This window comes from Gobio gobio (genome assembly GCF_949357685.1).
Source record: "Gobio gobio genome assembly, chromosome: 4".
Classification (NCBI taxonomy): domain Eukaryota; kingdom Metazoa; phylum Chordata; class Actinopteri; order Cypriniformes; family Gobionidae; genus Gobio; species Gobio gobio.
In genome coordinates, this window is record NC_137100.1 from 29,971,126 (window position 1) to 29,998,056 (window position 26,931).

Consider the following 26,931-nt stretch of genomic DNA (forward strand, 5'->3'; position numbering starts at 1 on the left):
GTAGTGTTTTTGTTAGTTTTACCTGTTTTTTGTTTTGGAAACACAATCTGTTTTACCAGGGATGAACTGCTGAGCATTCGGCAGAACGTACCTCAGAATCTCCAACCGGTTTTCAATTATTCGGACGTTTTGCTGAACGTTGTAGTTAGTGGAGCGGCTGCACTGTTCAAACGCTTCAGGACGCGCAGACGGGGCAAGCGGGCCGACGCACTTGTGAAGCTTCGACAGAGCGGATTTCGGACGGCGATGCCTAGTATACATCTGGTGAACCTCTGCTCTCTTCCCAACAAAACGGACAAACTTCTTCTGCTCTCCCGAACTAATAAGGATTTTTCAAACACTGCTGCTCTGTGTTTCACGGAAACCTGGCTGAATGACGTGATACCAGACAGCGCGCTTCATCTGCCGGGTTATCAGCTGTTTAGAGCGGATCGCGACGCAGAATCAATGGGGAAATCGCGTGGCGGCGGGACATGCTTTTACATCAACGAAAGGTGGTGTAGAGATGTAACAGTATTAACGAAAATGTGCTATACTGATCTAGAAGCGCTTTTCATTAACTGCAAGCCGTTCTATTCGCCACGAGAGTTTTGCTCGTTCATTCTCGTAAGCATCTACATCCCATCGCAAGCGCACGTGAACCTGGCGTTACAGAAACTTGCCGATCAGATTACAGAGACCGAACAAAAGCACCCGGACTCTGTCTTAATCATTCTTGGAGATTTTAACAAAGCAAATCTCTCCAATGAACTGCCAAAATACAGACAGCATGTTACATGTCCCACCAGAGAAAGTAATATACTGGACCATTGTTACACAGCAATAAGGAATGCATATCACTCTGTCCCACGGGCAGCTTTGGGGCTCTCTGATCACTGCCTGGTTCATCTCATACCAACCTACAGGCAAAAACTTAAATCTGCTAAACCTGTAGCAAAGCCTGTAAAGAGATGGACCACTGAAACAGAGCGGGCTTTACAAGCCTGTTTCGATTGGACTGATTGGAGTGTTTTTGTTCAGTTTCTGTGAAGATATGTGCATTCCTACCAGGACTCATCTAACTTACAACAATGACAAACCGTGGTTCACTGCAAAACTCAGACAGCTCCGTCAGGCCAAAGAAGATTCCTACAGGAATGGGGACAGAGTCTTGTATAAACAGGCCAAATACACACTAAAAAAGGACATCAAATTGGCAAAGAGGAACTATTCCGAAATACTAAGGAACCAGTTCTATTCCAACGACTCCTCATCAGTGTGGAAAGGTCTGAAAGCCATCACCAACTACAAGTCACCATCCCCCAGCACTGTGGTGAATCAACAACGGACAGACGAACTGAACGAGTTCTATTGCAGGTTTGAAAGAACACCATTAACACCTCCAACAACCCCCCTCTCCCTCACTCCTCCACTTCAGATCAGTGAAGATGACGTGCGCCAGGTCTTCAGGAAGAACAAAAGGAAAAAAGCACCAGGCCCAGATGGTGTAACACCAGCCTGTCTGAAAACCTGTGCTGATCAGCTGGCCCCCATCTTTTCACAGATCTTCAATAGATCTCTGGAGTTGTGCGAGGTTCCCTCCTGCTTCAAACGCTGCACCATCATCCCGGTTCCAAAGAACTCCAAGACAACAGGACTTAATGACTACAGACCTGTGGTGCTAACGTCTGTCTTCATGAAGTCATTCGAAAAACTGGTTCTGGCTTATCTGAAGGACATCACTGGACCCTTACTGGACCCCCTGCAGTTTTCTTACAGAGCAAACAGGTCTGTGGATGATGCAGTAAACATGGGTCTGCACTTCATCCTGCAACATCTGGATAAACCAGGGACTTATGTAAGGATCCTGTTTGTGGACTTCAGCTCGGATTTCAACACTATCATCCCAAACCTCCTCCTGCCCCAACTAACTCAGCTCTCCGTGCCCACCTCTGTCTGTCAGTGTTTCACCAGCTTCCTGACAGACCGGCAGCAGCTTGTGAGGCTGGGTAAATTCTCATCCAGCACCCGCACCATCAGCACTGGAGCTCCTCAAGGCTGTGTTCTCTCCCCACTGCTCTTCTCCTTCTACACCAACGATTGCACCTCTAAAGACCCCTCTGTCAAGCTCCTTAAGTTTGCGGACGACACCACAGTCATCGGCCTCATCCGGGACGGAGACGAGTCTGCTTACAGACAGGAGGCTAAAGAGCTGGCTGTCTGGTGTAGTCAGAACAACTTGGAGCTTAACACGCTCAAAACAATGGAGATGATAGTGGACTTCAGGAGAAACCCCCCTGCTCTCCCCCCACTCACCATCATGGACAGCACTGTAAAAACAGTGGAGTCATTCAGGTCCTGGGCACCACCATCTCTCAGGACCTGAAGTGGGACATTCAGATTGCCTCCATTGGGAAAAAAGCCCAACAGAGGTTGTACTTCCTCCGCCAACTGAGGAAGTTCAATCTGCCACAGGAATTGCTGAAACGGTTTTATTCTGCCATCATTGAATCCATCCTATGCAGTTCAATTACCGTCTGGTACAGCTCAGCTACCAGATCTGACCTCAGGAGACTACAGAGGGTAGTGCGGTCTGCTGAGCGAATCACTGGTACAACCCTCCCCACTCTCCAAGATCTGTATTTATCCAGAGTACGTAAAAGGGCTGGCAAAATCACTCAGGACCCCTCTCATCCAGCACACTCCCTCTTCGAACTGTTGCCATCCGGTCGACGCTACAGAGCCCTGAGCACCAAAACGACCAGGCACAGGAACAGTTTCTTCCCTCAGGCAATCCATCTCATGAACACTTCACAATAAACGAGAAACTCACACACGTATACACACACACACACACACACACACAATTGTACATTCCTTTTATTTACTTATTTTTAACACACTTATTTACATTTCTAATTTAAACCTAAAATACGTGTGCATAGTATGCTGCTTATATAATTTATTTTAAATTTTTATATTGGGTCTTTGCTATTCTGCACATTGTCTGTATATTTGTATATTGTAATTTTTATTTTTATCATCTGTGTCTTGTCACTGTCATTCTGTGCACTGTAGAGCTTCTGTCACTACAACAAATTCCTAGTTTGTGTAAACATACCTGGCAATAAAGCTCATTCTGATTCTGATTCTGAAGAGCAACTTTGACTGAAATAACCATTCGTTACAACAGAGGTATGCAGCAAAGCATTTGTGAAGCCACAACACGCACAACCTAGGGGTGGATGGGCTACAACAGCAGAAGACCCCACCGGGTACCACTCATCTCCACTACAAATAGGAAAAAGATTCTACAATTTGCACAAGCTCACCAAAATTGGACAGTTGAAGACTGGAAAAATGTTGCCTGGTCTGATGAGTCTCGATTTCTGTTGAGACATTCAGACAGTCAGAATTTGGCGTAAACAGAATGAGAACATGGATCCATCATGCCTTGTTACCACTGTGCAGGCTGGTGGTGGTGGTGTAATGGTGTGGGGGATGTTTTCTTGGCACACTTTAGACCCCTTAGTGCCAATAGAGACAGAGCGACACGCGTCATAATCTGAAGACCACGCCCACCGGGGGGGAAAACAATCAAACCGTCTCCATTGACTTTGCATTGCAGGAGGCTGCCTCCTTGTCATTTCGGACTTATAACAAAAAACTGAACAATGTATAAAAGCTGATATGTGACAAAGTGTACAGCAAACAAGCTAAACAACACCCAGAAGCAAAAACCCAGCAGTTTTTATAAGCTGTTGACCCAAAAAATGAGCGTTTAGGGACAAAAAAGTGGATTCAGGCCATTGAGACAGAGAGCGACGGGTCATATTACACTGAGAACTACGGCGACTAGAGGGGAACGTAATCAGAGACAGTAAATATAATACATAATACTGACATTTGGATATTTGATTTAACAGTGACAAAATGTTTACTGCACACATACACATATTGAGGCATACTGAGTGTCAGGATCTCAAAAATTACCCATTGTTCCTGCTGAAGCTTCACTTCGTATTGCCTGTATCCACTTTTGTCTCCTTAAACACTCGTTTTTTTGGGTCGACAGCTTATAAAAACGTATTTCTGTGTTTTTTAGCTTGTTTGCTGTACACATTGTCACATCTCAGCTTTTACACATTGTTCTGTTTTTTGTTATAAGTCCGAAATGACAATGAGGCAGCCTCCTGCAATGCAAAGTCAATGGAGAGCGTTGGATTGTTGTGATATATATATTGTGTATATATATATTGTGACAAGTGTGACAAGTCTCCCAAGCTCTCGTCAGCGTCGCCCTGGCAACGAACACCGATCACCTGCCAGCACTCAGCACGGACCGGATTGGCACAGCTGCAGGCGATCACCACACCACATAAAGCACCGCACATGGGAACACCAGTCGGGGCACGAACACTCCATGAAGCAGCGCACTAACCTTTCTCTCTTTCACTCCGACCACCCAGTCCCTCTGACGTCACCGCGAGTCACCACTGCACTACCGGGAAGAAGGAAGCACCGTGCACCAAAGACTTCACTACCTCACTGTTCGTTCACTTGACCACAATAAACCCACCCTCCGGGGGCTTTTCACCTAGCACTGTGTTGTGTGATTCTTCACCCTGCCACAGTGGTGGATAATGCGGGCAAGAGTGTGAAGAATCACCAACCATCCCCGGACTTTTATTTTGTTTTTTTTTCTGTTTCCCCAGTCACTCACGGAACCCGGAAGTAGGGCGGCGCTTCTCCCCGTCATGGAAGACCTGCTCAAATGCTTAACGGAAGTGAGTGCACGTCAGCAGCAGATCACTGAACACCTGGCAGCCCGTCAAGCCACCATAGAAGAAGAGTTCGCCGCCCTCCGCCTCTCCGCCGCCCATCACGTTCCGCTTCCTGATCCGCGTGTCCGAGCAACCCAACTACTGCCAAAACTGACCTCACAAGATGATGTTGAACTGTATTTGCAGATGTTCGAGACCAAGGCAGTTCGGGAAGGCTGGGAACGAAGCGAGTGGGCGCGGGTCCTGGGACCCCTATTGTCTGGTGAGGCTCAAAGAGCGTACTTTTCTCTTCCCGCTGAATCGGCTGATAATTATGATGAACTTAAGAAAGAGATCCTCGGACGCCTTGGGCTATCCGCCATCTCCGCAGCCCAGCTGTTCCATGAGTAGGAGTTCAAGCCTCGACGCCCAGCCCGCGCCCAAGCCGCAGAACTATCGCGGCTCGCACAACACTGGTTGCTCGAGGGAACGCCCACCGCGGGTCAGGTTGCGGAGCGCGTCACCATGGACCGGATGCTCCCGGCGGGCGGTGGGAATGAAAAATCCGGCAACCATCGCCGAGCTCGTTGAAGCCGTCGAGTTGGCGGAGGCGGCGATGCACCGCGAGCCCGGGGAGCGAGCGCCGTCCTTCCCTCGGAGGGTGGTCCAGGAGCGACGCACGCCGGAAGGTACCCCGCGACCAGTGCACAGGCCAGCGGCTCCCGGCCCCGTCGACGAACCAATGCCCACGGAGGAACCTGCCCCGCCAGCACACGCATGGCTGGCTGGTTGCAGCCTACACCAGGACCCACCCCGCGAGGCAACGCGAGCGGAGGTGAAGGTAAATGGGCGGACGGTCCTGGCCCTCTTGGATTCCGGAAGCTCGGTCAGTCTCGTCCAAGCCACCGTCCTCCCACCGCAGAAGGCCGTCAAGGCACAGCTCCCGATTACCTGCGTTCACGGCGACACTCGTCATGTTCCGGCCCGCCGAGTGACAATATCAGCGGCGCCTGGCCAGTGGAGGTTGGCGTGTTGAAAGATCTTCCGGTTCCTGTGCTTCTTGGGCGGGACTGGCCGGGGTTCGAGGAGCTTCTTCGGGCCACCACGCAGCCAGCCAGCCGGGCCGGGAGCCGCCCCCATAGTCGTCGCCGCCGGAAGAGGAGCCACAACACCGCCCTGTTGGCGACAGACAGCGGGAGAGATGGTGAGTCCCCCTCCCCGGTTACTGACGTGTTCTTTGATGTCTTCCAACAGGTCCAGGGAGGGGGTTCGTTCGCGAAGGCCCAGCTGGAAGATGACCGGCTCAAGCATTGCTGGTCGCAGGTCCGGACAGTGGATGGCCACGAGCACCAACCAGCACCCCATCCTCTCCCGCACTTCGTCGTCAGGAACGGCCTGTTGTACTGTGTCGCCCAGCGAAGGGGGGAGGTAAAAGAACTGCTCGTGGTTCCCAAACCAAACGTGGAAATGGTCATGGAGCTAGCCCACAGCCATCCGATGGCTGGCCACCTGGGAACCGCCAACACCATCCAGCGCATCCGGGACCGTTTCCACTGGCCGGGCTTGGATGGAGAAGTGAAGCGGTTCTGCCAAGCCTGTCCCACCTGCCAGAGGACCGCGCCACGAGCACCTCCCCCCAGTCCGCTCATACCGCTGCCCATCATCGGGGTACCTTTCGAGCGAATTGGAATGGACCTGGTGGGGTCGTTGCCGAAGTCTGCCCGTGGACATGAACACATCCTGGTGATTGTCGACTACGCCACCAGGTATCCAGAGGCACTTCCCCTACGGAAGGCAACGGCAAAGAACATCGCCAAGGAACTCTTCCTCCTCTGCACCCGAGTCGGCATCCCAGCGGAGATACTGACGGACCAAGGAACTCCCTTCATGTCCCGGCTAATGGCTGACCTCTGCCAGCTGCTGAAGGTGAAGCAGATCCGGACAACAGTATACCATCCGCAGACAGACGGCTTAGTAGAGCGCTTCAATCAAACCCTCAAGCAGATGCTCCGGCGAGTGGCCGCCGAAGATAAGCGAGACTGGGACCTGATGCTTCCCTAAGTCCTGTTCGGAGTCCGCGAAGTTCCCCAAGCCTCCTTGGGTTTCACCCCGTTCGAGCTACTCTTCGGCCGTCAGCCATGAGGGCTCCTGGATGTGGCCCGGGAAGCCTGGGAACAGCAGCAGCCGGCACCTCTCCGCTCCGCCATCGAACACGTGAGGGAAATGCGTGAGCGGATCGAGAGGGTCATGCCATTAGTCCGGGAACACCTGACGAAGGCCCAGCAGAGCCAACGGCAGCTGTACGACCGGACGGCTCAACCCCGCGAATTCCAGCCCGGCGACAGGGTCATGGTGTTGGTCCCCACCTCCGCCTGCAAGTTTCTGGCGACCTGGCAGGGTCCGTTCACGGTCATAGAGCGAGTGGGTCCTGTCAACTACCGGCTGCGCCAGCCGGGCCGGAGGCGTGAAGAGCAGCTATATCATATTAACCTGCTGAAGAGGTGGGTGGGGACTAGAGACCAACTCAGCGCACTGGCCTCTGTCGAGCCCCCGGTCGTGGACGTGGGAACACAGCTGTCGGCCCCCCAGAAGACGGAGCTGGATCATCTGGTCCGCCAGTTCTCTGATGTGTTCTCCACACGTCCCGGGCAGACCAAAGTCATCCAGCACGACATCCGCACACCACCTGGCATCATTGTGCGGCAGCGGCCCTACCGGGTCCCCGAGGCTCAGACACAGGCCATCGAGGACGAGGTCGGTGAGATGCTGAAGTCGGGGGTAATCGAGCCATCATGCAGCGCCTGGTCCAGCCCCATCGTCATGGTCCCGAAGCCGGATGGCACCCTCCGCTTCTGTAATGACTTCCGCCGGCTCAACGAGGTCTCGGAGTTCGATGGCTACCCGATGCCCCGAGTGGACGAGCTACTGGAGCGCCTGGGGAGGGCTCGGTATATTTCGACGCTCGACCTCACAAAAGGTTACTGGCAAGTTCCCCTCACCGACTCCGCCAAGGAGAAGACGGCGTTCTCCTCACCCAGTGGGCACTGGCAATACAGAGTCCTCCCCTTCGGCCTGCACGGGGCCCCCGCTACGTTCCAGAGGATGATGGACATTCTTCTACGTCCCCACCAAGCGTACGCGGCGGCGTACCTCGACGATGTAGTCATCCACTCCGAGACCTGGCAGGACCACCTGGAGCGGTTGCGGAGGGTACTCCTGGAACTCCGGCGGGCTGGGCTAACCGCCAACCCCCGGAAATAACATCTCGCCCTCGCCGAGGCTCAGTACCTGGGTTTCCGGGTGGGTAGAGGACTGATCCAGCCCCAGCAGAAGAAAATAGACGCCATCCTGTCGACGCCCCGCCCGGAGACCAAAACCCAGGTACGAGCCTTTTTGGGGTTGGCGGGGTACTATCGCTGTTTTATCCCCGACTTCTCCACCCTAGCATCTCCCCAGACAGACCTGACCAGGAAGGGGCAGCCGGAGAAGGTGCAGTGGGACAGCAGCCTGGACAGGACCTTCCGGAAGATAAGTGTGACAAGTCTCCCGAGCTCTCGTCAGCGTCGCCCTGGTAACGAACACCGATCACCTGCCAGCACTCAGCACGGACCGGATTGGCACAGCTGCAGGCGATCACCACACCACATAAAGCACCGCACATGGGAACACCAGTCGGGGCACGAACACTCCATGAAGCAGCGCACTAACCTTTCTCTCTTTCTCAGACAGCAGCCTGTGACACTCCGGCCACCCAGTCCCTCTGACGTCACCGCGAGTCACCACTGCACTACCGGGAAGAAGGAAGCACCGCGCACCAAAGACTTCACTACCTCACTGTTCGTTCACTTGACCACAATAAACCCACCCTCCGGGGGCTTTTCACCTAGCACTGTGTTGTGTGATTCTTCACCCTGCCACAATATATATATATATATATATATATATATATATATATATATATATATATATTAGTAGGTCACACTGCAGAACTGAAACCCAATATTTCTGACAATGTCAATGACAATGTGATCCATGTTATTTAGGACTGGCAAATTTGTCCTATGACAAAATAAATATTTTATGATAGCTGAAATTAATCTCAGACACCAACAAAAACAAATTCTGGCAAGAGCGCATCAGGCTTTAGTAAGCAAACATCTGTCACGAATTTAAATGTAACTCAAATCTAATCTTCTATATCAAAAGCAAAAGCTTAGATGAAGGGTCAAATTGTATAATAAACTATGACTAAAGATTATTCCAGAAAGCTCAAAAGCTCACCGTCTATACTCTCTAAGATGTTACCAATAGCACAACACGTTTATTACCTGAGCATTCAGATATATACCATATATAGAATTAGTAAATATGTTGTTATTTTTTTACAAGACCTCCCTCATTTATTTTTATTCAATAATCAATGACAAATCAGTGAAAAACTTAGTGTCCATCACATCTCACTGCAGTAGCACCGTTTTCTCTTTGCATTAAGTAAAATGAGATATTCTCTTGGTTAAAAAGTAGGTGTCCGTGCAAATCTCTCATTCTCTCTCCTAAAAAACATTTAACACACCACAATACCTCACACATCTGTTTCCTTTGAAACTACCACTGAGAAAACTAATTCAAAACCCAATGTCACTGATGTCCCTTGCATTGTGTTTAAGCTGTCAGTGTATCTAGAACAATTTCTGTCGAGATGATAAAAGGCTTGAGCTTTGACTGACACACTCAAAGAGGCGTGATCTTCACGCATTCCTTTTACTTGAGGACCTTCAGTTCACACACACACACACACACACACACACACACACACACACACACACACACACACACACACACACACACACACACACACACACACACACACACACACACACACACACACACACACACACACACACACACACACACACACACACACACACACACACACACACACACACACACACACACACACACACACCACAGCTTCAACAGAGACTCTTTAAGTGGGTGGGTGGTGGTGGTGAATATTTCACACAATAGAAAGTTAAATATGTCTCAAGCTAACAAGCAAACAGCAATGTCTGAAACTCATCTCAAACTCTTAAACTGTGCTAGTAAATACCTTACAAATGTGGAACAACATTATCAGTTCCAGTAACACATTTTACAGATGTCAAAGATTGCAAATATCAGCATTACACTTCTATCAGAAGTGCACATGAGGAAAAAGAAGTGTGCTGCTTTGAGTCTGAATTTGATTTTCTGATGAACGCGTGGGAAAAGAATCCAGAAATGAGACATCAGCTGTGTACAGTATATGGTGAGGCACGCTGTGAAACAGCATATAGTGTGTGGGGGGAGGTGTTAGGCCTACTGCATGTTTCACACACTATCTAAAGTCCAGTTTCGACTGAAATTACCCGGAACAATTTGTACCAGGAACTTTTTTTCCTCCAGACCTGCTACTGTCTGCGTTTCCACTGCGGTCTAAAGTACAGTGAAGATTTGTCCAGAGATGTGGGACTGCACGCAACTGCTTCTCCCAGTCAGCGACGGACAGTAATAATTTTTGTGTGATACTGTCTGCAACAATAACAAGTATGGAGGAGATTCAAGCTGTGCTGCTTTTGCTGATTATATTTTGGTTTACTAAAGAGGTAATTAACAAAACGCGGAAAAGAGATGAGCACTGATACTAAAGCGTATTCTGAAAGCTAGTAAAGCTAGATTTAAAATAAGACAACGTATGTTATCAGCTATTACAGACATTGACCTTGCGATTGCTGAGACGAACGCGCGCCATCGGACAGAAAGAGCAAGACTGATATTTACTGAACGCAGAACGAACACGAACCTCACAAAAGACTTATGGCGGTTGAAATAAAATGCTGCGTGAGCTCAACCAATCAGCATGTTCAGCGCCCAAGTACCACCCCCGAAAGTTCCTGAACTTTGAAAAAGTACTACCTCGCGAGCACGAGCAGGGATTTTCGGAGGGGGAAATATTTACCCGGAACTACATTTAGATCCTGGTTCCTGCGGTCGAAACACACTGAGTACCACCCCAAAGTTATAGTTCCTGGGGAAAGTTCCTGCGATTGAAACGCGGCTTACTTCACACTACAGCATTGTATTTTTTTTTTTTTTACCATCATTCTATTTTAATCTCACCATGGCAAGTCATGATTAGTGAGCTGTGCATTTTCATTAACATACTTATTAAAATGATGAGCTGTTTGGCATAATCCATAATTATACCATAATTCCTTTTTACCATCAAAGAATGAAGACTGAAAGTTTTAATGCAAAAAAAGAAAGAAGGAAAAGCATTTCTTTGAACATTTGTGAATGAGAGAGGCATTCATTCTTTGCACAACAAGAGAAAATTGAATTGCACAATGGTTGCTATGGTCAACGAACAAATTTACATTTCACTGAGATCAAAACACAATTAAGGAAATCGGGGGATGTTGCCATGCAACTGGCCTTTGACAAAGGGGTAAATCTGTACTAAATTTGAATCATGTTCCACCCTCTTAGAAGCATGATATGAGTGTCATATATATATACATTATTTTCAGTCTTCCAGGGCCAAACGACTTGTGTGAGGAACAGAACCAAAAGCGTCTCCATCCGCTGTAACGCTCAAAAATTGTCGCCTGAAGAACCGTTATGCCAGATTTGATTGTGAAATGCCATTGGCTCTCATGTGTCTTATATGTGACCCTGGACCATAAAACCATAAAACCATAAGTCGCACAGGTATATTTGTGGCAATAGCCAACAATACATTGTATGGGTGAAAAATGATCGATTTTTCTTGTATGCCAAAAATCATTAGGAGATTAAGTAAAGATCATGTTCCATGAAGATACTTTGTGAATTTCCTACCGTAAATATATATACAAATTATTATTAGTGGTAATATGCATTGCTAAGGCCTTAATTTGGACAACTTTAAAGGCGATTTTCTCAATATTTTGATTTTTTTTTTTGTTGCACCCTCAGATTCCAGATATTCAAATAGTTGTCTCTTGACCAAACATTGTCCTATCCTAACAAATCATAAATCAATGGAAGGCTTATTTATTCAGCTTTCAAATGGTGTATAAATCTCAATAATAAAAAAAAGACTCGTGACTGGTTTTGCTCTCCAGGGTCACATATACAGTAGATATCCAAGATTTGGAATGCAAAACAAGTAATTTGTAATACTTTTATCCTGTTGTTTTTTTTTAAAGTTTTTTTTTGTTCAGGTTTGCAATAAATATCTGTGACTGTACTTTTATTTGGCTGTGTCGATTGGTTTATGCTTAAGCCGTTTACAACTTTACTCCGAAAAAGGAAACAGGTTATCGTGATGTGAAAGTAAAAGCAAAAACTGACCAATTGTTTGAAGCTGCTTTTGATTTTCATAGATGACTGATTTATGCTGTGTTTGAACCTGAAGATTGTTATTAGCCATCAGCGATATGTTTGACTATCATTGATACACTATACTATTGTCTATCGGCACAACCCTAGCTGGGCATGCAAATTCCACTTGCCAATTCCATTGGCCATTTTTCTAAAACTATAGAGGTGATTGGGGCTCACAAGCAACACCTCATTTTTTCAGTCTTTCGACATAACGTATCCGTTCCCTCCATCAGGGAACGAGGGTTACGACAGTAACCAAGAAGTTCCTAGCTTATGGGGTACCTTTAGGGTAATGCAAGGCGCTTGACCATGCTTCAGTTTTGATGTATTGAGAGTGAGGAAGGGCTAGAAAAGGAGATTTTGTTTTTCATATCCAGTATATTAACATTATTTTTATGGACAATTTATTTTAGGGATAATACATATTATGGCCAATAAGGATAGTTTTTTTGTTATTGCCAATAGTAAAATGATAATAAATGGTTCATAATTAAATATTAGATTATTTAAATTTATAAAATTTACTAAATTTATATTTACTTGTCTAAATAACTATATAAAAAAATCAGAAACTAAAATATAAACTAAATCATTCATTTTAAATGCTACAAGTAAATTTAAGGCATCACAACATTATAATACAGTATTAAAATGGATATTCATTTTGAGAATTGATAAATAAAAGCACTTTATAATCACATCACATTTTTAAGCTTCAAATTAGATTACAGAATTTATTTACCAGGACAACAATTGCATCATGTAGTGGACCATCAGTGTGGAGAGTCTCGACATCATCCTCGATGAGGTAGTCCCACTCCACTCCCATTTCAATGAAGCGCCGAGATCTTGCATCTTCTCCTTTGCCATTGAGAATGTAATGTCCTGTTGCTTGGTTCTTGATAGCTGCATTCAGAGATGAATTACAACTTTTCATAATTTCAGGGATAAGAGGATAACAGAAAGATCTGAATCAAACTGAAAGATCTGTTCATTTAAGCTATCGCATCAGCCATGCACACATCAGAACAATCACCATTGCTAACAGTCATCAAATGTCACTTGTAATGTGAAAAAATTGATTAGGTTCCAGAACATTAAATATGGGGTACATTGTCTGGAATGTTTTACAATAATAATGAATGTACAGCATGATGCAGAACTGTACAAAAGGTTTGATGCAATGAAATCAAAACTGACCTTTGATTTCCTATGTTTAGTGTGATGAATTTGTGTTTACTTTTGCCAGAGAAAAAAAGGGCTGCATATCACACAATGTTAACTTTAAAAAAGATAATTAACCCAAGAATAAAAATGTATTCTGTGGAATGTAAAAAAGTTTTGCTCCTCTATACAACAAAAGTGAATAGTGACCAGGAGCTGTAAGCACAGAATAATAAAGAAACAACAATAAAAGCTTCATAAAAATAGTCCATACAATTAGTATGCTATATTCCAAGCCATATCATAGATCTGTCTGAAGAATAAATTGAAATTTAAGTTATTTACCAAATCTGACTTGAATCTGAAATGATAATTTTCCACTCGTGATCTTCACAAGGAAAGTCACATTTGTTTTGTTTTTCATCAATTTTTAGTTTTGTGTGAATTATGCCTTAAAATGAGCATGGCCATTTGATGACTGACAAATTGGTCATAATAAATGCTAAAGTGTTAATCATAAAACTAATCAGAGCAAGCAAGGATGCTACTCATGGGAACTCACATGTAATATACATTACTTAATTCATCGTTCACATATATTTCATTATCATGCAAATAAGTGTTTTTATCTTAATAACAAATCTAAAATGTCTGGAAAAAATCTAATGGAGACAGAAACTGGTTATTTAAGGCACCCTATAAATGTTTAAATATTTTCTATTTTAATTTATTGTTGAAATGTATTTTTTAAAAAATGGTATCGCATCCCACAGCATTTAATCCCACATCAATTAATACATCACAAAACACTAAACACCACTTAAAACAAAAACAATACATAAATACGTACATTCATGACTGGCTGCAGTGCATCAATTTAGTAATTTCTATTTTTTTCAGAACCCTGAGGCCTATATTAATTTAATAGACTGCTGAACAAAGATTTCCGTAATCCGTTCATTCTAGCATATGCTACTCTAAGTCTTTGGTTTGATGGAAATTGCTAAGCTTTAGCGTTTTGACATGCAAAGGAATCTAAATATTGCAATCAGATAAGTTAAATATATGGATAAATAGCTATTAAGCACCCCTAAAGGGAAAAAAATGATTGAAATAGAAACATTACCTTTGGAAGACCTCTTGGAAGGTTAACTGGGGCAGTAAAGCAAAGCACTGAACGACTTACTGTATCTAGCTAATTAAAATAAGGTTAAGTTTAATTAAAAGTTCAACTACCAAGGAGTAATATTCAAACTCCTACAGTACATTCACGGAAAAACACTTTCAAGAAGGGGAATATTCTTAGAATAAAATCGACTTCAATTCAATTAATTTAATTATGTGCATTACAAAATGATAATTATTGTCTGTATGGACTTGAATAGAATGAATGAATAGAATAAATCAAATGGGCCAATACATCATTGTCTTTCTCTCCTTTAACTCTGTATACAGTTAAACAAGACTCTGTGAAGCTCAAAATGATGAGCTCTCAAACCTTGATTAAGAAAGGGCCTCAAAGAAAACAAGTGATTTTAGAAAAAAGAACTAACATTGAAAACTAGCTTTTATTCATATAGAAAGCAGAACTGTTCAGTCACAAAGTCAATTAGCAGATCATGCTGGAAAGCAAATTATCCTTGCTTGCCTCAGGATTTCTTGTGCGATTGTAGAATAACGGTTTTGATTTATGAATTTAATAGAGTCTGTGGTTGACATTACTTGAAGAAACATTTCGGGTTACTTGACTGTAACCCTTTTCCATGAAAAAGTGGGAACGATATGCTATGTACTCATATGCTAGAGGAACATTCAGTTGTGAAGCATGTGTGGCAAACACGCCATAAACTTTGCTTAAAGGGTTAGTTCACCCAAAAATGAAAATTCTGTCTTTAATTACTCACCCTCATTTAGTTTCAAACCCGTAAGACCTTCGTTCATCTTCAGAACACAAATTGAGATATTTTTGATGAAATCAGAGAGCTTTCTGACCCCTCCATAGGCAGCAACTTTCAAGGTCCAAAAAGGTAGTAAGGACATTGTTAACCCTCATGCTATGCTGCGGGTCAATTTGACCCGTTTTGATTTTTTAAGTTGTCAGAAATATCAGTTGTTTTTTTTTCTTAATTTTTTTTAAAATCTTTTTTTCATTTAGGGTCATGAACGTGCATGCAAAGTTTCAACACGCTGATGTGTTTTGACAAGTTTAAGTTTATGAATATGTAAAATATATATTTTTATATTTTTATATAAAATATACATTTTTCAGAATATGTTCAACTCTAAATCTTTAAGAAAATCAAAGCTAAATATCTGAACAAGTTCTGTGCAAAATTTTAGGTTGATATCTCAAAAAAAGAACTTTCAGTAAGATTTTTTTGTGATAAGTACCAAACTTTTCCACTCGATGACATGTAGACTCTACCGGTGACTATATAAGGACTCTTCGATTTCCATATATGGTTTGAGTGATCTGAACCATATATTTCCAAACGTTTCAAAATATCTATGAAGTAGACATCCTATTCAGAAGTAGTTTGTGCAGTAATGTTAATATTTGATTTGAATTCAATCTCTAAAATGCATATAAAAAACATATGGAAAGAGTCAGAGCATGCGTTATAGTTTGGCACCACATAACAAATGAAGAATCTATCGATATTTATTTATTGCTCTGTCATTTCTTTTGAAAATCAGTCACCAAATATGAAAATTAGAGTCTGAAAGCTTTCAAATGCTATTTAGTTTGTCAAGATTACTTTAGATTTAGACTACGATATTATTGTTATAAATGTATAATGGCAAGTGTCGGGTGTCGGTCGGGGGGGGGGGCCATGTGACAGTCCAGTGGTTCAACCTTAACTTTATGAAGCGACAATAATACTTTTTATGCACAAAAAAGAAACAAAAATAACAACTTTATTCAAAAATCTCTTCTCTTCCAACATCATTCTTCTACGCTGTTGACGTAGTAAATACAGCGCAGCACTTCCGAGTTCCGCCTGCCTATGGGTCAGAGAGCTCTCCAATTTCATTTAAAATATCTTAATTTGGGTGAACTAACCATTTAAATACCATAACCTAAACTTAGACTGCCCACTGTGGTGCGAATGTAATGTAAGCTTTCCCCTGTTTCACTGGAAGGAGAACATGCTCAATGGCTCCTTTAAATAGAATAAGAAGAGACATGGCTCCACAGAAAGAAATGGTCTGTTCAGTGCCCTGAAACAGCTCACTGGAAGGGAACAACTTAACATAATGGCCAGCTCAGATCTTTCAGCAGGTCAGCCTAGTGCGTCTGTAACACTACCATAGTGTGCAGAGCAGCACCAGCCTGACCCGCTGACTGAAACACCTTCCCCACCAGCGTGGTTTTTCTGCAAGGCTTGGTGGGGAGAGCTGGCTTTTTAAGTGACGATGAGCTCCCAGGGAAGAGAAAGCCTGTGACCATCTCTTATATCTGGGGCATCATCATATAACCAGTCTTGCTGTAATCTGGCCACTGCACGAGTCACCACCTCGACAAACTAGGGAGGAGTGCTCGGAGGCAGCACTCCTAAAATCCATCTCCAGATGGCTATTTCACTATTTAATTCCTCAGAAATCCAAAGAACAGCCAGACAAGATAACATGTTCTGGATGAAAGACTGAATATAGTATAGTAATACAGGCATCGAACTTCTCAAAATCAGATGAGTATTTATCATTTAATCCCTAATTAAGTGCTGTCAAAGATCAACCAGACAAGTAAAAAGGGTCTTGATGAAAGGCAAAATATAGTATTTTCGTATTAAAATAGTTTCAGTACACAACAAGAATCATAGTTTGCAAACACACATAATTCGTTTGCATGCGATCATAGGAACAAGAGAGAAACGGAATCTCCCGCCTGCTCAGTTCATATACAGACCCGTAATCTATGCGTTGCCTCTGCAAACAAGAGATCTGAGCAACTAGATTCTTTATTGCATAAGACTCTTCCCTCAAGAAGATAGTCAACATGGTGCGGAACTTTCGCACTCAAACTCCATTTCCCCGGACACAAGATAACCTACGTCCTCTTGTCCCACTCTGAAGAAGCCCGCTTTAAAGAAGCACCAAGGCGATTTGGCAAGGGCACAAGAGAAAGGGAAGGACCCGTCTCTGGCTAATCAGTCAAATTGCTTTAATTGAAAAAGAGCTCACAATGCTCACATTTCTCTCCCTCGAGGCCAATCGCAGCGTCTCCTGCCCCAAGCCAAACAAAACTCATATGGATCATCCTCAGAGATAGGAGCAAGGCGGCAAGCATCTCCTACCAGATTGTCTCAACCTGTTTTTGTTCATGTCTTTGATTTCTCTATAGAAAGAGAGAAAAGGCTGACTACTGCCTAACATTTGTAACTCAAAGGCAACAGAGATTGAAATAGAGAAGAGCACACACAGTAAACATAATGTGGTCTCTGAAGACAAAGAAAACCTGAAGGCGCACCTGTTTCACATGTATGTATAGCCTCTCACGAGTGCGCATTCCAATGACATCATCATCAGAGGTTATTTAAGGCAATTTCTTGGTGTGTTTGCCACATGTATGCTTCACAACCTGTCGAACAAAGAATGATCCCATTGTATATTAGTAATGCAGCATCGAGAGTAGCTTTTGAAAGGGAACTTTCCTTTCCGTTTTGTACGGAATAGTTCACTTATAAATTAATTGTTCCTAATTATTTACTCACCCCCAGCCCCAGACCAGCCAAGATGTATATGACTTTCTTTCTTCAGCCGCAGAAAAAATAAGTAAAACATTGGAGGAAAACATTCCAGGATAATTTATTCTTAATTACATTAGTTAACATGTTATTTTTGCATAAATGGTCTGTTTGTGTGTGTATCCTGGATGCATCAATCTTGTGAAAGCTAAAAGATTAATTCTGCTGGGAAAAACATAGCTACAGACTTAGGGTTGGGCGAATTCTCCTCCTACTTCAGAATTGTCAGAAATAGTTGTTTTAGAGTATTTTTACAGTGTGAAGGGAGCTTAACGTAGTCGTTGCATGCAGGCCCATCGCAAGGGGGGTGCGAGGCCCGGGGGTAGGCTATTAACGGGTTATAGGGCCTACTGTTGCAATAGTGACGAACAATTTGTTGTTAATGTTGATATTTAAGAGAAAAAAAAACGTATATTCAGTTTAACTAGGTTCAAGAAGTTAAACTGTGTAACTGAACTGGACAGTGCGCACATTTTAACGCTAAAATTATATTCTAAATTATGAATGGGTCAAACGCGTTTGCAAAACGGCCTGAATCCACTTGAATGAGTTTGGACTGCTCTCTCACTGAATCATCAGAAGCGATTTCTCAGTCAGTAAAATAAACAGACAGTATTGAGAGGACCAGCGCTGTTTTTCAGTATATCCTCTGTGAATAGCCTATGCGCTAAATGGTTGTCTGATAATTTTGTTGCTCTTTGCAGTTTTTAGATTTAAAAACGTTTAAGTCTACAGATAGAGTAGGCTTTACTCGTTCTGCGGTGTCATGCTCTCACTGATGCTCCGAAAGATGAGTAATAGTTACACTCTAAAAAAAAAAAGGTTCTATATTGCACCAAAAATGGTTCTTTGCTCATAATCATAGGGGAACCTTTTTTAGTGCTATATAGCACCAATTTTGGTGCTTCAGTGGTTCTTCAGCGGTTCTTCAGAGGTTCAATAGTGTTAAATAAAAACGGTATTTGCTTTCTCTGTCCATGCAATAAATGCATATCCTTGAATGAGCGTGCATTTCTAGCGTTTTTACTTGAACTTCTTAGGTAATATGGCTTGACCCATTACAGATGGGGCCAATGGACTGTTTGAATGGACTGTGAATAAAGCTCTATGAACTTGACGTGCGATGCCCGCTGACTGACATGCGCATGAATCACTGTCACACACACAGTCTCACGCACAGAGAAATAGGGTATTGCAAGTTACTTCATAATAAATTTTTAACAAGCAGAATAATAAAGCACCACGATACACATTTTTAGCTATGTTTTTTAACTATTATAGTATTTTGAAGGAAAAAACATGAACTTTAACTATCGGCTTTACATCATCAAGTCAGCTGTCGTCTTTACTTTTGCGCAAGGCCGTGGTGAGGCGCGAGGCCCTGTGCGGTCGCACACTTGGCACAGCCCTTGCAACGGTATTGGTTGCATGTTCCTCTTGTAAACAATTGTGCAGTTCTTGCTGCCTATGTCAAGCGTGATCTACCCAACGTGTATACGTCACATGAGAGGTCATGAACTAAAGCATTTCAAGGAAGCGCATTGCAGAGTTGGACCAAGGTGAATATTTTTGTTTAAAAAATATATAAATGTTTATTATTAAAAACTTTTTTTTTTTTTTTTTTTTTTTGAAAATGACTGATAATTTCACTAGAGAAGACCCTTAATTGTTGTCTAGGGTCGTGTGGATTACTTTGAAGCTATCTAAATATGGATTTTGGACCATCAAAAATGGACTGTTGTGAGCCCATTTTTGAATTCAAAATTCATGTTTGAGCTTCTTTATGCTGTGGAACAAAACGTGAAACATGATTTCACTCATAACTTGAAAACAACTAATTTGAAAACCTACTGTAAATTCCAGAAAGAACCCACAGCTTGAAAATGCTCATTCTCTTTCAGGATTTAGCACTGTGGTCCACAATGCCACAGAAAAATTGAGGTGGACAGTAACTGTCTCTAAAATCTGAGAGAATAATTCTGTTTAATGCACTTCCAGGCAAATGCACAGGCTGCTTTATACATTGGTGTGATGGATATGTATTAGAGTGACATGGATCCATTAGGCACAGTTCTGTGCACAGAATACATTAGCATGCATTTGATTTTCTTGCTGTTTAGCCTGGGAAACATGAGGACAGATTTCACTTACCAAGAATTTGAGGAGAAGCCTCATGTTCTTGTATGATCACATGTCTAGCCCCAGGAGGAATGAGAAACATCTTTAGGTAACCTTTGCAACGGTGAAAAAAGGCAAAGAGAGAGATGGCAGAAGCAATTAGTTAGCTAAGAAGTTCTACTATGCATTGATCTTTGCAGAGGTGGGCATCTCATCACTAGAAGGCATTTCTAAAGTAGTACATCACTAAAGCTTTTAGATTGAACAGTCAGACTATTGCAACTGTCCATCTAGCAGGGTCATGACAAGCCTACAAAGGAAAAACATCAAGACATGACAGAAGGTTCCACATCCATTCATTTCATACATTCATGTGAATAGATGACATATCCTTCAGAAGCTCAAATAACAATGTCAGGCAAAACAAGACTGAAGACCATGAACGATTGTTATGTGAGGCTAATTAAGAAGGACGCTGAATGGCAGAGCTTTGAGTCAGTTTGCAATACATCACACAAGAACACAAAGCACTAATGTTGCCTTCTCTACGAATGCCCATTCCTCTGCAAAGCGTGAGACCACTCACCCATCACATTTCTAGAAACCTCCGTTTCATTCAGATAAACATTCCGAGCTCCTTTCGGCAGCAAGAAGGCTCCTCTTGTTTTCCCTTTAGAATCAGAAGGATTTGTTATGTCATTTTGTCCTACACTCTTTGTCATTGACATGTTAAATGCATGTTAAATGCTCTAGCAGTATGACGCAATATGTCTAATCATTACAATGGAGGATAAAGTCACTTAAGACATCGCCTGCTGGGAGGTTTTATTATAGTCAATTAATGTGGACAGGAAGACATCTGCAGGGAAAGATGGGGCTGCTGGGTAATCCTAATAGAGTTCAGATGAGGTTATAGTGCAGGCCTAAAAGTAGCAGAAATAAAATAGGGTTGAAGAAGGAGAAAGAGACATTAAAGAAGATGGACATAAATAATTGTTGGTGTGTGATGGTGGGAGAGGGCTGCTATACAGTATGTGTGAGTGAGGGAGAGAGAGCAAATTAGATTCACTCGATTGCATGTTATTTCCATATTTATCCATTATATTATATTCATCCTATTTTAAATTAGAAATATGTCAATTTTTATTAAACTTTTATTTAAAGAGACAGTTCACCCAAAATGAAAATACTGTCATCATTCATTGTTCCAAATCTTTTTGGAACACAAAAGAAGATATTTTGAAGAATGTTTGGGTCCAAACAACATTGGAGCCCACTGACTTACACTGTATAGGTAAAAAACAACAACACTGGAGAAATTTTTCAAAATATCTTCTTTTTTGTTCCACAAAAGAAACGCAAGCATACAGGTTTGGAACAACATGAGGATAAATTATTTAAATTTTGGGGTCAACTATGCCTCTAATGTAAGAGTAGACTTCAATGGACATTTGAGTCAAGTCGAGTTTAAACAACAAAAAATGTTTATTCCTTTAAGGAAGATTCTGAGTTAAATTTAACTCAAGCTTATCTGTGGCATGCTGTCTATCACTAAAGAAAATAATTGTCTGTCTATCATTTTGTCACAGTAATGTACTTATTATGGAAGCTTGTTTCCGCCACAGAATAAATCATTTTAAAATATAATTGCCACTTTTTGTTTCACAATTGTGAGTTTAGATTTTTTTTTTTTGAATTGCGTGATATAGGCAAACTTTTTTTCTCAGAATTGAGTTTATATCTCACAATTCTGACTTTATATCTCACAATTGCGACTTTACATCACGCAATTGCATGAAAAAAAGGTCTGAGTTGTGAGATAAAAAGTCGCAATTACCTTTTTTATTCTGTATTCTGGGGTGGAAACAAGCTTCCATAACCTATAATGGAAACACCACAACCAAAACCTTTAAAATATGCAGTCACAGTATATACAGTATGGTAGCAGGAGACTGGTGTCACAGAATTGCTTACCAACGTTTTTGTGTTTCAAAAGCTGGTAAATCTGAGTTAAAATGGTCAAATCTAAAATTTATTTAACTCAGTGTTGTTAATGCTGTTAACATGGAACAGATGTCACTTACAGGAATTACGTTGAAAATGCAAAACAAAAGTTTTACACCTTAAGAGGATTATTTGAACAGATCAATTTAACTGAATAATTTCAGTGCTTCAAGAAAAGTACAACCTTCACATTTCTGCTTCCAAACTATTTAATACATTTGCCTCATGGGCATCCATTGTAAGTGCATTTATTATAGAAAACAGGTTTTGCTTTGGGTTTTATAAACAAAGCTATGGAATCAAAGTTATTTTCTGTGGTAAAAGACAGCATTACTCAGATGAAGTTGATAGAGTTGAATTTATATCAACCTCAGGATATTCCTTTAAAGCTACTAGCTACTCCCAATGCACAGTACAGCAGGAAAGAGAAGTGTAGGATTAGACAATATAAGATACTTGCAGGTTGTGTTTTCCAACACAGGGATTTCTTTTTGGGATCTCTTGCTTAACTTTTTTCCTGTTAAAAAAAGTGATCAATTGAAAATAAAACAAGATGGAGTTAGAAAGGTCAAAAATGCTGATTTAGTTCATGCAGACAATGTGTTAAAAGTGGTAATGATAATAATTAAGGACAATATAAGGAATTTGTGATATTAAAGTGTCACAAATTATGTACAATCAATCACCCATTTGGATGCATATTTTATGACAGCATCATGATGTAAATATCATGGACATTCTGGTTAGAGCCAGAATAAAATATGAATTCACTGTCACAAGGAAATACAACACTTGTGACACTATGCTAATTAACGGGATTGAACATTCAGCATTCATAATGAAAACTGAGGCACATCTGCAAGACTGAAGGTAGAAATCATGCCAAAACAAGATGGGCCTATAAAATAATGTACATCATCTCAATAATGCCACATCACATCATTCAGATGCAACAAAGGCAACACAAACAACACACATGAATCCATATTTTTAGACACATTTGTCCTGCCATCTGTGTCTATGTAATAGTACAATTTGGCAGCTCCTGAAATTACTGCAATAATACATTGTGCAAGACCCACATGGTGCGTGTCAATGTCTGTTTCCGAAGAAGATTTATACTTATCCTAAAAATATGATTTGCATATTTAGGCTACAATTAATTTAACTGAAGTAATCGTCACATATTTTTTCTGTTCAGAGCAGGCACAGCTCTGAAATACTGTACATAGTAAAGTTCCCCACACTGCATTCAAATTAGCTAATGTATATGCAGGGCTTGACAGCCCTTCCCTGTCATTTTAAAGATGTCAGCCCCTTGGCCTTTGTGCATTTGAGTTTCTCTCTAATCCCAAGTATAATACACCATGAAGTTAAACAAATACACTCTAAATAATGCTGGGTTGTTTTTGAACCCAAAATGCTGGGTTGAGACTGTTGGGTAATTTTTGTTGGTTTATTTGATCACTTTTTAAACACCATTGGGTAGTTTCAAATTTCCAGTTGTTGGGTTAAACCTAGTGCTGGGCGGTATACCGGTTCATACCGAATACCGGTATTTATTTTTGTTATGATATGAATTTTGATGATACCGCAATACCGGTATATGTCCCTTAAACAACGTTCGGAATGCGGCGCAGCGCGTCATTGATTGAGAGGGGACCCATTTCACTGTTGCACTGTGATAGTGAGAGCAGTCAGAGGCCGAGCACAGCTGAGATCGCATTACAGCCTATGTCTGATTCCGAGATCGCCCCCTATACCCTCATTCACTATTCCATACGTTCTCATTTTATTTGAAGGAGTGAATGAAAACGAGTGCGTGAAGTCGGACAACCGTTGTGTGTACATCAGCTGTACACATTGCGTGTGCGATAGAATGAGTGCACTCAATAACGTCCACTATGGTTTCGGACACAACTACAAAGCGCTATCCCCTCCAAATAATGCCCTATTTGAGGTTATAAGGGGCGATTTCGGATTCAGCCCTTGATTACAGTGGAGAATTCAAACTAAACGCGGTGCACGAGAGAGAGAGCGGAGCGCCGCGATGAGATTAACAACGCTCACCACATGGATCATATATCAGAAAGAGACCGGAGCGAGCACGTTTAAGTTTTTTCTGGACATATTTCATATACTAATAGTGCTCTAAACGTGAACCCAAAGCATGTATGCGCACATATTTTATCACGTCTTCTTCAAATGAAATGTGCACTGATTTGGCTACACTGATACAACCATACATCTGATCACGACCGCGATGACATGATGGATTATTCTGCTATACAAAAGACAATGAATGATGTAAGTCAATAAATAAACTGACAATTCAAAGAAGAATGGGCAAAAAAGTAACTGCTTTATTCTTTCTGTGTTAAACTGATGTGTGTCATTTGTTCAGAGAGAGCTCTTAAATGTATTGCAAATATCCGCGTTTCTGCGTTTTGGCAGTATGTTGTTATATAGGATTTTTATAACAACAAGATAAGATTTTTTAAATGCTTAAGGTGCCCTCAACTCTGTTTTGTTTCTCTCTCTGTGGTCATATTTTAATATTCATGTGCCTGTAATGAGTGTATTAACTGTATTAACTCTAGTGTGGAATTTTTCTACAATATTCACTCATCATGACAGTAAAACAGGGCATTCTAGTCAAACTACTGCAGCATCTCAATCAGTAGAAAATGTGGTTAACACCCGGTCATGCATAGGGGAAAAAAATACCGTCATATACCGTGAAACCGATATAATTTGGAAAAAAATACAGTGCTATAAATTTGTGCTGCGTTCATTCGCGTCAGTGTTTACGGGCTAAGTGCAGGGCTCCAGACTGTAGCCGAATATATACGAGTGTCTGTGAACATTAAACTGTGTCTGTGAATATTAAACTGCAAAATACTATTTAAATATTACTCCTGCATGTTCTGCGTCTCTATGCGAATGACGGGGGCGCACACACACACACACACACACACACACACATACACACACACATACATACGCGCGCGCGCGTGACACTCGCTCGCTGTCTTTGTAGTCTCTGCCGTGTCACTATATGAAGACACAAACGCATAAACCGTCACTTCATGAGAATTTTTTATTACATGTGATTCTGACATGATGTCACTGCATGCACTTCTTCCCTGCTCGTCTCAGGTAAATAATGCTTCTTTCAGCTGAACGGTCGGTGTAGCGCGTTCATGTGTTTTGGGGGCGTGGCTTTGGAAAGAGCCCAGAAGGGAGAAGGTGGAGTGAATGGAAATAATGAGCTGTCTTTAAAACAGTCGTGAGAGGTCTACAGACACTCAATTTTTATACTTTCTTTTTCAGAGTACTTACATTTTAATTATGTATTGATATATAAAGAAAGTTTAAAGAAATTTGGAAAAAAAATTTTTTAACCAAATCTTAAATCGTTTTAAGTATTGTACTTTGCTACATTTTAAACCACATCCGTTACTGAGTAAAATAAATAAATAATACGAAAGTGGGGAAAAAGCGATCCGGAAACGACTGCATTGAATTGAAGGGCGGGAGAACGCGCAAAAATTACAAAAAGATGGAGACGGACAAGACATGTCAGTGATGCAGATCCAGCTGAAAGCGAAACGCCGTCATGAACCAGTTAGTATGGGAATACTTTGGATATAGAAATAAATAACATCAAAGTTACAAAAAATGTTGATGCAAATGAGGAAACGCATAAAACATGTTCGGGAACATCCCTCTGTGTAGATAAAGGTATGTTTTTAACTTAAAGATCCCGTTTTTCCTGATTTTTTGAAGCTTTGATTGTGTTTACAGTGTGCAATATAACATGTGTTCATGTTTTGCGTGTAAACAAAAAAGTATTTTTCACACAATTTACTTATCTGATTACCGCTGTTTTCACTGTCCTAAAAACTTTGAGGCTTGAGGATTTCCTTATTCTATGAAGTCCCTCCTTCAGAAATACGTAACGAGTTCTGATTGTGCCAGCGGTTCCTGTGTTGTGATTCGACAGCAGCTTAGCGCACGTTGCCCGGAAAGGTCACGCCTCTTACCATAACGGGGAGATGCATGTGCTCAAAGTACAGCGTCCCTGAAGGCCAAACAAAGGTGATTTGACTCTGGGATGAAAATAACAGCGTCTGGATGACATGGCGACAAACACTCTACAAACGCAACATTATACACTAACTAAAGTTTGAAAAATGGGATCACGAAGAACAGGATCTTTAAGGCCGAGTGATTTCTGTCACGACAATTAATTTACAGTATAACGCAGATATCACGTAAAACAAGCAAACTGATGGATGAATGAATACATCGACGGTAGAGCTGTACAATAAATCAAATCGCGACATGGTCTGTGAATATTAAAGCAAAACACTGCTATATAAATAAATTATCTGCTTGTTCTGTCTCTGTGATGAGCAGCGCCGTTTCATATACTACATACTCAAGTACGCGATGCTCGTGGTGTTTTAACGTCTCACAAACCATATTTGGACATGAACACAGGAACATTTTAAAAACCAGTCAAATACACTCTGAAACAGGTTTTCACAGAAGTAGCTCTTCACTAAAACCCATCAAAATAAACGTTTTTTAAAAATCTCTTGAAAATCTCTGTTTTGCAGCACTTTGCCAAAAAATAAAAGGATACAAGTTTGTTACATTGTATTTAATTACCACCGTTTTTGTCATATATTTGTATAAAAATCATAAAAATAAACAAATTAATAGGATTCTTAAACATTTTA

General features: G+C 41.9%; 1 protein-coding gene across 1 annotated transcript in view; it reads right to left on the minus strand.

Moving 5' to 3' along the window:
- adamts3 (ADAM metallopeptidase with thrombospondin type 1 motif, 3) overlaps positions 1-26,931 on the minus strand; it is a 213,401-nt gene that overhangs the window by 35,634 nt on the left and 150,836 nt on the right. Inside the window, exons 16-17 of the mRNA XM_079815070.1 lie at positions 20,213-20,293; positions 12,892-13,055 (exon numbers count right to left, since the gene is read on the minus strand). Of these exons, the coding sequence (XP_079671196.1) occupies positions 12,892-13,055; positions 20,213-20,293 (245 nt within the window). The remainder of the gene's footprint in view (positions 1-12,891; positions 13,056-20,212; positions 20,294-26,931) is intronic.